Here is a 15,502-nt window from a genome sequence, read left to right on the forward strand (position 1 = left end):
GAATTGCCAATTAACCTAGCATGTTTTTGGAATGTGGGAGGAAACCGGAGTACCCGGAGAAAACCCACGAATGCACGGGGAGAACATGCAAACTCCACACAGAGATGGCCGAGGGTGGAATTGAACCCTGGTCTCCTAGCTGTGAGGTCTGCGTGCTAACCACTTGATCACGTGCCGCCCCAACATGAACCAAAAAAACATTGAATATGTGAATTGTTTTTTAACGGCTACCGTGCTAGCACCTAGCAAGACAGCCTCAAGTACCGAAAAGGTTGATGCAGTCCCATAGTGTCCCCACATCATGCCATGCTAGCACCTAGCAAGAGGGCCTCAATTTTAGAAAGTGCCAAGGCTGTCCTATAAACTTCCGACATCATGCCATGTGTGTATTTGCCTTTAGACATGAGTAAATTAGCTTAAATGCTAACATGCTAGCAATTAGCATTTAGCCACAGGGAGAGTTGAGAAGTTTATCTCAAAACTGAGCGTCAGGATTCCGGCGGTGAAACATGTGTGGGGGTCCTTCTTGTGGTTTTGGCCGCATTACGTGCACAAAAATGGGAAGATTAAGATATAATAATAGCTAAACATCACAAGGAATAACAATATGGGCTTGCTCAGTAATGCAAGCCCCATAGACTGCTGCTGTCTATGGGCTTGCATTACTGAGCAAGCCCATAATGAACAGAGTTGTCTTTGCCTGTTACAGGTACATCCATGCTTGGGGAGGAAGCTGACTTCTATGGAGGTAAGAGAACTCACTTGCTCAGTTCCATCGCGGTGGCTGAGGGATCTGGGGTGGTCAAAATGCGCCTCGGGGGTGCACGGATTTCTATAATATAGAATATAATAACGGTCACTGGACCATCGTGGGGAAAAGAGAGCTGGGTGGGATTTATGGTCAAGCTGATTGACAGCTTGATGATGCTTTGGCCTTCAGATGACGACTCTTTAAGGTCAAGTTTAAGGTCAAGGACACAAGTGTAGACCAATGGAGTGTAGCAGCGCACTTTGCAAATTTTGTGAGCAGTCTGGCGCAGCGCCGCGCACCCACGCCTCCATCCTTTCCACTGGTAAAATTAAATAGTGTTTGTGGACATTGTTTTTTTCCACTGAAATGTACGCGGCACAAGTCTGCTTGGGAGGTTTTAGTGACGTATCTGCACTGTGCGCCTCTCAGTCTATTTACATTACACAGGCTGCGCTTCGCCTGCGCCCCGAATATAGCGGTTCGCAGCTGGCCGGCTTTCTACGCGCCTTTAATGGGCTGTTTCGCCAGCTGCGAACTGTTCTATTCGGGGCGCAGGCGAAGCGCAGCCTATGTAATGGTAAATTGGCTGAGAGGCGCACAGGCAGACTTGTGCTGCGCACATTTCAGTGGAAAAAAACCAATGACCGCAAACACTATTTAATTTCACCAGTGGGAGGAATGGAGGCGTGGGTGCGCGGCGCTGCGCCAGAAATTGTCGCTGCACCAAGCTGAAAATGTGGACTCCTCCCTTTTGGTGCCATCTCGGCGCAGTCCAGTTTACCAAATTACCTAATTGGCTGCGCACAGTGGTCCACTTTGCCACGTTCCATGAAATTAGAGCCTTCATCTTCAAGAAGCTGGCTATATGCGTCCCGAATGAGGTGGTGGTTTGATTCCAAGTCTACAGTCGTCTCTCCAAGTGCTTCCAAAGTTCACTGCTGCATTTTCTAACAGATTTCCAAAGCTCGTGCAGCTTTGTGTCCTCATTTTTACTGTGACCAAGTATTTACCCCGCGTGTTTCTTTGCAGTCTGCATGAGCCGATGTTTTATGTTTTAGTGTGAGTGAGGAATGCTGCACATTCTGTGGTATTTTTAGCGGATGACACAGTAAGTCGGCACACAAGGTTGGAACGACGTGTAGGTGGTCTCCCCCGCTGAGACGCACGGCAGAGCGCCGTTCTTTTGCTACGAGTGAGATGTTTATCATCTGCTCTCACCTAACGCCCACCTGTAACCATGAAAGTCTGTCCATCGATACGTCGTCTCCTCATCCAATACAAAAACATACTCCCAATTGGTACAGTTCATCAGTTCAAGTGGTGTCTTTTTCATTAAAAACGTTTCCATGCGAGGTCAACACTAGCATGCTAACAGCTAGCATTGCTTGCATGCTAACATTAATGTTTACTTTGTTGCTATTTTAAAAGTATAAACTTACATAGAGTGTTAACATGCTAACAGTTAGTATGCTTGTGTGATTAACAGGCTAATGTTAACATGTTAGCATTTTAGCTATTTTCATGGGTATGACCTTACATAAGGATGCATGGTGGTTAGTGGTTAGCGCGCAGACCTCACAGCAAGGAGACCCGGGTTCAATCCCACCCTGTGTGGAGTTTGCATGTTCTCCCCGTGCATGCGTGGGTACTCCGGTTTCCTCCCACATTCCAAAAACATGCTAAGTTAATTAGCGATTCCAAATTGTCCATAGGTATGAATGTGAGTGTGAATGGTTGTTTGTCTATATGTGCCCTGTGATTGGCTGGCGACCAGTCCAGGGTGTACCCCGCCTCTCGCCCCAAGACAGCTGGGATAGGCTCCAATTTTTTTGCTATTTTCTTGAGCATACATACATAAACACCATTATAATGCTATGCATTAGCATGTTAGCGCACTAACATGAGCATACTAGCAATTTTTGAGACGTTCATGAATATGAACTTAGTAAACACAAGCGCTATCATGCTAGGTGTTAGCATACTAATTGTTAACATCCTAGCAGCATTGTAACATTAGCATGCTAGCTTTAGTGCTATTTTCTTGGGCAGACATATTTAAACACCACTATCATACTAGGCATTCGCATGTTAGCATTGCTAGCAAGCTAACATGATCATAGTAGTTAGTTGCTGTGATTGGCTGGCCACCAGTCCAGGGTCACATGAGTCCCCGCCTCTCGTCCCAAGACAGCTGGGATAGGCTCCAGCCCCGCCGCGACCCTCGTGAGGATAAGCGATAGAAAATGAATGAACTGAGCAGAACTTATATATGCCTGCTCAAGAAAATAGCAATAGCACCTAGCATGATAGCGCTAAATGTCTACTAAGTTCATATTCATGCTAGTATTGCATGGTAGCATTTTTAGCCGTTTTCATTGATAGACATTATTATGTAGGTGTCAGCATGTCAGCATTACTAGCATGCTAACATTAGCATACTAACTTTTTTTGCTATTTTCTTGAGCATACATATATAAACACCATTATCATGCTAGGCATTAGCATGTTAGCACTGCTAGTACACTAACATGAGCATACTAGCATTTTTTGAGACTTTCATGAATATGAACTTAGTAAACACAAGCGCTATCATGCTAGGTGTTAGCATGCTAATGTTAACATCCTAGCAGCATTGTAGCATTAGCATACTAGCTTTATTGCTATTTTCTTGGGCAGACATATTTAAACACCACTATCATACTAGACATTTGCATGTTAGCATTGCTAGCATGCTAACATGATCATAGTAGTTAGTTGCTGTGATTGGCTGGCCACCAGTCCAGGGTGTACCCCGCCTCTCGTCCCAAGACAGCTGGGATAGGCTCCAGCACCCCCGCGACCCCCATGAGGATAAGCGATAGAAAACGAATGAATGAACTGAGCAGAACTTATGGCAACACTTAGCATGATAGCGCTAAATGCCTACTAAGTTCATATTCATGCTAGTATTGCATGGTAGCATTTTTAGCCGTTTTCCTTGGTAGACACTATTATGTAGGTGTCAGCATGTTAGCATTACTAGCATGCTAACATTAGCATACTAAAATTGTTTTGCTATTTTCTTAAGCATACATATATAAACACCATTATTATGCTAGCATTAGCATGCTAGCGCTGCTAGCACACTAGCATTTTTTGAGACTTTCATGAATATGAACTTAGTAAACACAAGCACTATCATGCTAGGTGTTAGCATGCTAATGTTAGCATCCTAGCAGCATTGTAACATTAACATACTAGCCTTTTTGCTATTTTCTTGGGCAGACATATTTAAACACCACTATCATACTAGGCATTCGCATGTTAGCATTGCTAGCATGCTAACATGATCATAGTAGTTAGTTGCTGTGATTGGCACACACAATTTCCTCCTAATTTGTGCATTGCTAGTTATACAAGTGATGTGCTGTACTTTTTTCAGTGTAGGCAAAGAAGATTCACTCTTTGTATCCCAAATAAGCCCTCGCTTGTTCAGTGTTCCCAAAAGAGGGAACAGAGAGATGCCTGATCTGTTAGTCCATTAAAAGAGGCTCAGCGGTAAATAGAATTATGTGTGCAGCTGCATCCTTTTTTAATCATCTTTATCTTTCACTGTCTCACACTAGAATCAATGCCAACTACATTATGAAACTATGACACTATAACATTCATTCATAGTAATAATAATAATAATAGTTCTTAACAGACTAGTTCCGTGTAAAGCAGGATGAACGTTGTAAAAGCGGTGTTATATGCCAGCATATTAATATGCAAATGAGGGGGCTGTGTGGGTTACAGAGAGGACAGAGGCGAGTTAGACGCAAGTTGGAGACAGACCATGCAGGAGGCCGGTAAGGCCTGGAGAGACCAGCAAACTCCTCCACCATCTGTCATATCCCACATTGCAGCAGAAGTATTGGAACGAAGAATTGAAGCTCTCATCGCTGCTGTCTTATTCTACCTACCAATAATTGATTCCCGGCAGGAGGAGGAGGGTCGCTAATGTTCTATTCGGCTCCTCGTTTCATTCATTCATTCATTTTCTACAGCTTATCCTCATGAGGGTCACGGGGGTTGCTGGAGCCTATCCCAGCTGTCTTGGGGCGAGAGGCGGGGTACACCCTGGACTGGTGGCCAGCCAATCACAGGGCACATATAGACAAACAACCATTCACACTCACATTCATACCTATGGACAATTTGGAGTGGCCAATTTACCTAGCATGTTTTTGGAATGTGGGAGGAAACCGGAGTACCCGGAGAAAACCCACGCATGCACGGGGAGAACATGCAAACTCCACACAGAGATGGCTGAGGGTGGGATTGAACTCGGGTCTCCTAGCTGTGAGGTCTGCGCGCTAACCACCGTGCAGCCTTATGTAAGGTAATACCCATGAAAATAGCTAAAATGCTAACATGTTATGCATGTTTAGCACGTCAATGCATTAGCTTATTAATAACACTAGCATACTAACTGTTAGATGGCCGAGGGTGGGATTGAACCCGGATCTCCTAGCTGTGAGCCTTATGTAAGGTAATACCCATGAAAATAGTTAAAATGTTATGCATGTTAGCATTTTTAGCACATCAATGCATTAGCTTGTTAATAACACTAGCATACTAACTGTTAGCATGTTAACACCCTGGACTGGTGGCCAGCCAATCACAGGGCACATATAGACAAACAACCATTCACACTCACATTCATACCTATGGACAATTTGGAGTCGCTAATTAACCTAGCATGTTTTTGGAATGTGGGAGGAAAGCGGAGTACCCGGAGAAAACCCACGCATGCACGGGGTTGCGCTATTGTTCAACCCCAAAGTTGGGTTTGACGTGTTTGTCACCACAACCTGATTGTTCCTCTTCTTCTTGCTTACCTTGTTGGGCCTGCTTTGGTTGTCGCCTGCAGATGAAGCCACAGGTTACGGGCCGGTGTTTGAGGAGCAGCCGGTGGACACCATCTACCCCGAGGAGTCGCCCGAGGACAAAATCACCATGAGCTGCCGTGCACGAGCCAGTCCACCTGCCGCATACAAGTAACATATGTTCCCCCTGTAAACACAACACCATCATTCACACTCTGATCCTTCATGTTCCCACGACGATAACTCATTGTTTTATATGTGCCAAGTCCTTGACTGTTTTGTCCTTGATGCGCTCTGAGAGTTTACAGGGATCATGTGACCATCTGCGGTGCAAGATGACGTTACAAAGAATAGCAGCATGCTAGTCTTAGAAAAGAACCCTTAACCCTTAAATGCATAAGTGGGTCAAAAATGACCTGGTCAGGTTGTTTTCTTGAAATATCTTTGTAATTAAAATCTAACAGTTAGTATGCTAGTGTTATTAACAAGCTCATGCATTGGCGTGCTTAAAATGCTAATGCTAAAAATGCTAAAATGTTAGCATTTTAGCATTTTTCATGGGTATTACGTATACTTATACGGCTGCATGGTGGTCGAGTGGTTAGCACGCAGATCTCACAGCGAGGAGACCCGGGTTCAATCTCACATCTCGGCTATCTAACAGTTAGTATGCTAGTGTTATTAACAAGCTCATGCATTGGCGTGCTTAAAATGCTAATGCTAAAAGTGCTAACATGTTAGCATTTTAACTATTTTCATGGGTATTACCTTACATACGGCTGCACCACCGTGCAGCCGTATGTAAGGTAATACCCGGAGGAGACCCGGGTTCAATCTCACATCTTGGCTATCTAACAGTTAGTATGCTAGTGTTATTAACAAGCTAATGCATTGACGTGCTAAACATGCATAACATGTTAGCATTTTAGCTATTTTCATGGGTATTACCTTACATAAGGCTGCACGGTGGTCGAGTGGTTAGTGTGCAGACCTCACAGCTAGGAGACTCGGGTTCAGTCCCACCCTCGGCCATCTAACAGTTAGTATGCTAGTGTTATTAACATGCTAAACATGCATAACATGTTAGCATTTTAGCTATTTTCATGGGTATTACCTTACACAAGGCTGCACGGTGGTCGAGTGGTTAGCGCGCAGACTTCACAGCTAGGAGACCCGAGTTCAATCCCACCCTCGAAGTTAGTATGCTAGTGTTATTATCAGGTTGTTTTCTTGAAATATCTTAAAATTAATTATCTAAAAAAAAATGAAAAAAATAATTATCTAAAAATTAACATTTTTAAGTATTAGGTATTCCTAAAAAAACATGTTTTTAATATCATGCCATTCACATGTTTAACTTCACATTTTCTATTGTTGTGCAGGGTCATTTTATTTTTCAAAGATGTAAAAAAAGTGAAAAATTAATTTATAACAGGAAATCATTCTTGTGTGGTCCTAAATATAATACTAAATATCATACAAGTGATTATTCCTAAAATAACATAATTAAATAATATTAAATTTAATAAATTCATTTTTATTAAATTAAAAATGTAATTAAATTTTAAATATTAATAATAATATTAAATAATAATAATAAAATGCAAAATGGCATTTTTGAGCCACTTATGGAAGAGTGTAGGGTCCAGTCACTCATGCATTTAAGGGTTAAATAATGACGAAATGAACTCCTCATCAACACATGAAGGACATAAATGATGAAATCCATACATAAAACAATGAAAGCTAATTGATTGTTTCCACATTTGGTTCATATTAATAACCTCTAGGGTCACATATTCATCATTTCCATGTATGTTTATCAGTGGTGCATCACTACATTAGCATACTTCCATTATGTCATGTCGGCCTTATTATGCTTTTAAAATCCACTCATGTCCGGCTTTTCCCGGCAGGTGGATGCTGGACGGCGTAGAAATCGACCCGACCACCGTGGAACACAACCATTATGCTTTGTCGGAAGGCAACCTGATCATAAACGAGCCCGTTAAATACCAACACGAGGGGAAGTACTCCTGCTTGGCCAGCAACAATTACGGGACGGTGGTCAGTCGAGAGGCTTGGGTCCAGTTTGGATGTAAGCGCCATTTTGGAGCCTCTGCAGTCTTGCCAGAGAAGGAAACTCATCGTTTTCATCTTCTTCTGCTTAGATTTGGACCTTTTCTCCCCAGAGGAAAGGGAGTCTGTGCATGTTAAAGAAGGCCAAGGGGCGGTGCTTCTCTGTGCCCCTCCCCCACATCATCCAGGTGAGCTTGGAAGGCATATTATTACGACCGCTTGATGGATAAGTGGTTAGCATGTAGGCCGCACAGTCAAGACATCGGCATCGATCACCGATGATCCTCCTCGCAGCTAGGAGACCCGGGTTCAATCCCACCCTCGGCCATCTAACAGTTAGTATGCTAGTGTTATTAACAAGCTAATGCATTGACGTGCTTACAATGCTAATGCTAAAAATGTTAGCATTTTAGCTATTTTCATGGGTATTACCTTACATAAGGCTGCACGGCGGTCGAGTGGTTAGCACGCAGACCTCACAGCGAGGAGACCCGGGTTCAATCCCACCCACGGCTATCTAACAGTTAGTATGCTAGTGTTATTGACATGCTAACATGCATAACATTTTAGCTATTTTCATGGGTATTACCTTACATAAGGCTGCACGGTGGTCAAGTGGTTAGCACACAGACCTCACAGCCAGGAGACCCGGGTTAAATCCCACTCTCGGCCACCTAACAGTTAGTATGCTAGTGTTATTAACAAGCTAATGCATTGACATGCTAACATGCATAGCATTTTAGCTATTTTCATGGACATTAACTTACATAAGGCTGCATGGCGATTGAGTGGTTAGCACACAGACCTCACAGCCAGGAGACCCAGGTTCAATCCCACCCTCGGCTATCTAACAGTTAGTATGCTAGTGTTACGCTAAACATGCATAACATAATAGCATTTTAGCTATTTTCATGGGTATTACTCTACATAAGGCTGCACGGCGGTCGAGTGGTTAGCACACAGGAGACCCGGGTTCAATTCCACCCTCGGTGTGGAGTTTGCATGTTCTCCCTGTGTATGCGTGGGTTTTCTCCGGGTACTCCGGTTGCTAGGTTAATTAGCGACTCCAAATTGTCCATATGTATGAATGTGAGTGTGAATGGTTGTTTGTCTATATGTGCCCTGTGATTGGCTGGCCACCAGTCCAGGGTGTACCCCGTCTCTCACCCTAAGACAGCTGGGATAGGCTCCAGCACCCCCCGTGACCCTCGTAAGGATAAACGGTAGAAAGCTATTAAATCTCATAACCATTTCAACTCAATGGATTTAGTCTAAGTCCCCCATTAGCATCGCTAGCTATAATTCCATCCATCTATCTCTCTATTAACCCACCCCCCAGCTAGCAGAATTATCGCATTTGCATGTAAAAGGTCGATAAATGAATAATAAATCTGCATAAATTTGCCGATGATTGACAGACGGTGTTTTCTCGTGTCCGTGCAGCCGACCTGTCATTCCGATGGATCCTCAACGAGTTCCCCATCTTCATCCCGCTGGACAAAAGGCGCTTTGTCTCACAGATAACGGGCAACCTTTACATCTCCAAAGTGGAGGCCTCAGACAGCGGCAACTACTCCTGCATCGCATCCAGCGCCTCCATCTCCAAGAGCGTCTTCTCCAACTACATCCCCCTGGTGCCCCACAGCGAACGTCAGTACCCAGTTATCTGCCCACTTGCTCGTCTTTTTCACCCAAATCCTCCAATTTCCGGACTATAAGTCGCAAAAGCCAAGTTATTCAATTACGCAACAGAACATGAAATAGACAAGTCTAACAAGCAAGTTCACCAAACTCACAATCTCATTCCACATCACTGCTATCTGCCTGTGAACATTATGATTCATGCAAGGCAATGAATCCATTCAGGCGCTTTTAGGAGGCTTTCCGTTGTCGTCATAGCATTTCAGTATGTGGAATCAAACTATGGAATGGATTGAGTAAGGGAATCAAACAATGCACAACGATGAGCCAATTCAAGAAACAATACAAGCAGTTGATGTTTGCTAAATACAAGGATGAAGAGTCTTGAACCAGTCATGATGTGCTACATATATCACTATATTGACACTTACTACACTTACTTTTAAATACTTAAACTATATTAGGAAAATAGGAAGTGAACAAATAATGGTACCCATTATGTCATTATATGGTCATATCACCTTGTACTTCGGTACGTGACAAAAAATAAAAATAAAAATAAATAAAAAGTTAAACTATATTAGGAAAGCAGGAAGTGAACAAATGTACCAGTTACTGATTGTAAAACTGCTATATATCACTATATTGACAGTTACTATGGTACCCATTATGTCATTATATGGTCATATCACCCCGTACTTCGGTATGTGACAAAAAATAAAAATTAAAAATAAAAAAAAAAGTTAAACTATATTAGGAAAGCAGGAAGTGAACAAATGTAACAGTTAGTGATTGTAAAAGTACCAGATGGAGGGGTAGGATTTTTTAAGCTTTGCTTCTTCCTACTCCTTTTGGACATGTGGAACTGGGAACTGATTATGGGATGCATTCAATTGGAATCTGATGCATGTTCAAATGAAGTAAAACCATTACCATTACCATTACCAAATATCGGCCCAAGCAAAATCCAAAATCGGCCATTGGCTAAGGGTGATGAAAAAAACCATATCGGTCGATCCATATATATATATATATATATATATATATATATATATATATATATATAAATGGATATGGAGACATGAATCTTCCATTACAGAATTAGCAAGCTAATCCGTTTAAGCATTGGTTCTTTTGCTACCGTCTTGTTCATAAATGAGCATGTGTTCAAATCGAGCTCGGTTTTCCTTCCCACTTTTCTCATGCACACCACATCATCAATTGTTATTCATACAACTTTGTACATCAAATGAATTTTCACATTTCGGCATAAATGGCTATAATTGTAATTATAAAATTAATTGTGGTTTGCACCCTCACAGGCGCCAACAAGAAGTACCCGGCTGACCTCAGAGTCAAGTTCCCAGACACGACGACTCTGGTGGGGCACAATGTCACTTTGGAATGCTTCGCTTTGGGGAAGTAAGTGAGCAGCGTCTGGTCTTGTTGAGCGACAGTGGATAAGCCCACATAGCACTTAACTTTGAACAAAACATACATATGACTTCTAGAATATGAGGTTCCTCTTTTAGTATAACTAATCCCTCTTTGGTCACAGAACGTTGGTTCCACATCCATCCATCCATCCATTTCCTATGCCGCTTACACTCATTTGGGGCGAGGGGGCATGCTGGAGCCTATCCCAGACGATTTAGAGTCGCCAGTTAAGCTAGCATGTTTTTGGAATGGTGTCGGAAACCGGAGTAGACCCAGGCCGTGATAATTTCATTCCCACAAAGTAGGATTCCTTGTTTCTATATGGAATATTTTGGTAGTTGGAGAATACAAAGTTCTAAATATTTTTTTTTAACATGATTAGAGCCCTCTAGACATAAAATAGCACCCCTATTGTCATCATGACATATATTACCCAATATAGTAGACATAATCGGAGAAAATAAGACATAAATAAGTGTGTGTATTGGTGTAAATGTGGTCAGGTGCTATGGGAGCCTTTGGAAAAATAATATATGTATAATATATGTAACATATTAATATATAATATAATATATGTGCGTCTTATATGTCTTTGTATACGACGCAGTAATGCATCATTATGCGATATGTGCGTCCATTGTTGCGTCTTGTCCAGCCCTGTGCCAGAGATCCGCTGGAAAAAGTTGGACGGCGACCTGCCCCCCAACCACGAAGTGCGGACGGCGGGGGCTCACCTGCACCTGTACAACGTGCAGGTAGAAGACGGCGGTCCCTATCAATGCGAGGCGGTCAACTCAAAGGGAAAGGATTACCACAGCGCACTTTTGTCCGTGGAAGGTAGTCCATCACTCTTAGTGCTTTTGCTGTTTGATTGCGTCTTTAACTCTTGTCACGTCCACATTTTCCAGCTTTTCCCGAGTGGGTGGAGCACATCCGGAGCATGGAGAAAGACCTGGGTAGCGACTACACCATGTCCTGCTCGGCCACAGGAAAACCCAAACCGCACATCCGCTGGATCAAGAACGGCGAGCCAGTAACGTTCAATGACTTATTATTTGTTTAGTTTTTATAAGTAACTACGAATTCTTTTAAGTAGGTTACACAAATCTGCAAAAAATTAATATTAATAAAAAATTACAAGTTAAATAAACAGAAAAAAACAGATAATGCAAGTGGCAATCAACATTTATAAGTAGAACTTTTAAGAAAATTTTAAGTTAACTATACTTATACCAATTAATTATATTGAGCAATCAGATTTACAGTATCTTAAGTTGTATGTAAATTATGTTTTTAAGTTAATCTTACTTAATATAGCCATAGCTCAATTTCATCAAAACATATTACAGTAAAGTCTCGTTATATCGATATTCTCGGGAGTCGGAAAAAATACCGATATAACCGGACTATCCATATATCCGATCCTGCGCCGAACTGCATTAAAAGTGGGCGGATCTTTGATATGGCATGTAATTTTCTCCTTGAGTTCATGGATTGCGTATCTAGCATGCTTTTGTACTACAATACATTTTGTACTACAGTAAATAAAAATAAACTTACGCTGTAGTGATTACCGGTTACCGGGACATAATTCACCCCGGAACATAATTCACCCCGGAACTATCGATAGGGAAGGTGTTGCCACCCGGAGGGGTAGGCGCGAGGGACGGGTGTTTTCCGCTGTGTGTGCTGCGCTCTGGTGGTGGAAGTGTGAAAAATAAAGTTGACTGGAAGCAGCCGTTCACCGTGTTCTTTTTGGTATTGAAATCCTTAAGCAAAGATTGATTTAAGCTGCTTTTGTATCGATATAAGCAGACCAAATTGGCTGGCGGGAGATGAAAAGGGCATCGTAGTAACCGGATTATCATAATAACCGTGTATCGTACTAACGGAGCTAATTATATCATAAAAGACTAGAAATTTGCCGGGAAATGAAAATAGTATCGTAATAAGTAGTAATTCGTTTTAACTGATATCGATATAACGAGACTTTACTGTAGTTAAAAGTACTCAAAATGGAACAACAAGTTAAATGAACTCGTAAGTTCATTTACTTACTTACTCGTAAGTAAGTTATTAGAACGTTTTTAAGAACTTTGAGTATGCATAACTTCATTTATTTAAGTACTTTCAACATTCGGGTGTTAATTCATGTCTAGAAGGCTCTAGTAATGTTTGAAAAAGCGCATTTAGAATAGTCTAAACGGGTTTTTCACACCATAACAACGAAAATATTGTATTTATTCGTATTGAATCGGACTTTCACTTATTTCACTTAAACTTTATTCACATAATTTTAAAGGGGACCTATTATGCTAATTTTTTGGCCCTTTGTATTGAGTTGTGTACTCCTATAGAGCAGCTACACACAATAACCAGCACAGAAAGCTTTCAAGTTCTTCCAGAATCTGCACCTATTCAGCTGTATTTCTTTGGATTTCGTGCTTCCCGTGAAAACACGAACTGTTAATGTAATATTAACATAAAACATAATTGGCCACACTCCCGAGTGCTTAGAAGAACCTCCGTTTTGTGCCGCTAGCAACGAACCCAACTTCATATGAGCTGATAATAAACGGCAAATGTATTTATATACAACTATATGTGTTGGATTCCGAATCCGATCTAGAAGTTGAGAATTTGTCTTACAGCCACGCCCTTTTAAGGATGTCCACTCCTCTGTGACATCACAAAGGGTTACTTTTACCACGCCTTCTGAAACCGAGCGTTCAGAGCCATCCAAAACTTCTTTCAGGGCTCATTATCTGAAACTTTGGCAACTGTTTAACACCAGAATACATTCTAACATTCTAACTACAACAACAACTATTCTAAATACATTTAAAGCCCAATAGGTCCCCTTTTAAAATGTTCTTGGCAAACAAAATTACAACTTTATGTTGTTTCATTTGACTTAAAAAAAAAATACACAAAAAAAAAGATTTCAACTCTATGCTACTAAAATTATCTTATTTTTCCTCATAATATTACAACATTATTCTCATATATTTTCCAACTTTTTTGGTAATGGTAATGGTTTTATTTCATTTGAACATGCATCAGATTCCAATTGAATGCATCCCATAATCAGTTCCCAGTTCCACATGTCCAAAAGGAGTAGGAAGAAGCAAAGCTTATTAAATCCTACCCCTCCATTTGGTACTTTTACAATCAGCTCTTACATTTGTTCACTTCCTGCTTTCCTAATCTAGTTTAATTAAAAAAAAAAGTAATTAAATTAAATAATTAATTATTTTTTAATTTTTTGTCACATACCGAAGTAGGAGGTGATATGACCATACAATGACATAATGGGTACCATAGTAACTGTCAATATAGTGATATATTATATTATGTTGTATATTTGTAATATCAGGTTTCCAGCTCATATTTTCATATATGTTTTCTCTTAATATTTTGACTTTATTCTTGTAAAATTACTGCTAATTATTCAAATTTTTTGTATTTTTTTTTTTTTTTTTTTTATACAGCCATGTGCCATAAGTGGTGCCCCTGGACACCCCTGAATTAAAGACCGGTTGTACAATTTAGACGACATGAAAATGGGCCATTGTTGGTGTTGTTCTCCACAGTTGGACAGGAAGGAGATGAGGTTCAGCAGCCTGACGTTTGAGGATTCAGGGATGTACCAGTGTGTGGCCGAGAATCACCATGGAGTCATCTTTGCCAACGCCGAGCTGCGTGTGTTTGGTGAGTCAAACGTCACACTTTTCGTCTGTTTAGTTTAGTGGCATGCCATTTGTGCTCCATCCTCCGACATAACTGTTTCATCTATAGTCCTTTGGGACGAGTCTTATATCTTAAAGGTGCTACGGTATGAAGAGTATTACATAAAACCTAATTCAAATCATTTATAAGATTGTAAATAGGACCATTAAACGAGGAGAAGTTGAAGAACTAATGTTAGCATTAGCACTGATTCCAGTCAGAGCGGTGTCATTGGGATAAACGGGACCTATTTTTCAACCATTTTATATTGAGTGGTGGACTCCGATAGAGCAGCTACACACAATAACCCGCACAGAAAACATTTTAGATTTGGTAGAATCTGCACCTATGTCCTTGGATTTGTGATTCCTGTCAAAATGGACTGTTTTAATTTATTCCGCCCACGGCCCGCCTCCAGGCATGCCCACTCCCTGCGATTGGTCACATGCCCATACAAATACAGTACTTTTCTGACCTCAAGAAATTCAAATACTCAAAGATGCGAAAAGCATCTTTGAGTATTTGAAAATAAAATAAAATAAAATAAAATAAAATAAAATAAAATAAAATAATAAATAGACCTCACAGCTAGGAGACAAGGGTTCAATTCCACCCTCGGCCATCTCTGTGTGGAGTTTGCATGTTCTCCCCGTGCATGCGTGGGTTGTCTCCGGGTACTCCGGTTATGAAAAAATGACAGTTTAAATATTTGTCAAACTCAGAAAAATGACAAAAAATTTGAATAACATCAATATACTGTAATGAAAAAAATCAAATTTGGACAATTTCCGTAATCATTTTCATAATAGAAAATAAATAGTAAAAAAATGTTTGTGGGAAATGATTTTGGGGAAAGTTGTGCTTGGAAAAGATGACTGGAATACTGTGAACATCCGGCAGCAATGCAACATTTTGGCATGACTACTATTGGATCGAACCAACTCCGCCATCAAAATAGAACAGTGTAGACCATAATTACAAACAATATATAACATATATGTTCGATGCCGTTTGC

The 15,502-nt window shown here is 41.0% G+C and overlaps 1 protein-coding gene across 2 annotated transcripts in view; it reads left to right on the forward strand.

Annotated features, from left to right (window-relative positions):
* The window catches only part of cntn1a (contactin 1a), a 51,050-nt gene that overhangs the window by 23,555 nt on the left and 11,993 nt on the right, over nt 1–15,502 (forward strand). Inside the window, exons 3-11 of one of the 2 annotated variants that reach the window (XM_078791061.1) lie at nt 710–748; nt 5,646–5,772; nt 7,518–7,699; nt 7,773–7,868; nt 9,124–9,330; nt 10,644–10,743; nt 11,414–11,595; nt 11,667–11,791; nt 14,352–14,469. In XM_078791061.1, coding sequence (XP_078647187.1) covers nt 710–748; nt 5,646–5,772; nt 7,518–7,699; nt 7,773–7,868; nt 9,124–9,330; nt 10,644–10,743; nt 11,414–11,595; nt 11,667–11,791; nt 14,352–14,469 — 1,176 coding nt within the window. The remainder of the gene's footprint in view (nt 1–709; nt 749–5,645; nt 5,773–7,517; nt 7,700–7,772; nt 7,869–9,123; nt 9,331–10,643; nt 10,744–11,413; nt 11,596–11,666; nt 11,792–14,351; nt 14,470–15,502) is intronic. The other variant, XM_078791062.1, reaches the window with a different exon arrangement.

The sequence above is a fragment of the Doryrhamphus excisus genome, linkage group LG6, assembly GCF_037039965.1.
Source record: "Doryrhamphus excisus strain RoL-2023G ecotype Guam linkage group LG6, RoL_Dexc_Guam_v1.1, whole genome shotgun sequence".
Taxonomy (NCBI): domain Eukaryota; kingdom Metazoa; phylum Chordata; class Actinopteri; order Syngnathiformes; family Syngnathidae; genus Doryrhamphus; species Doryrhamphus excisus.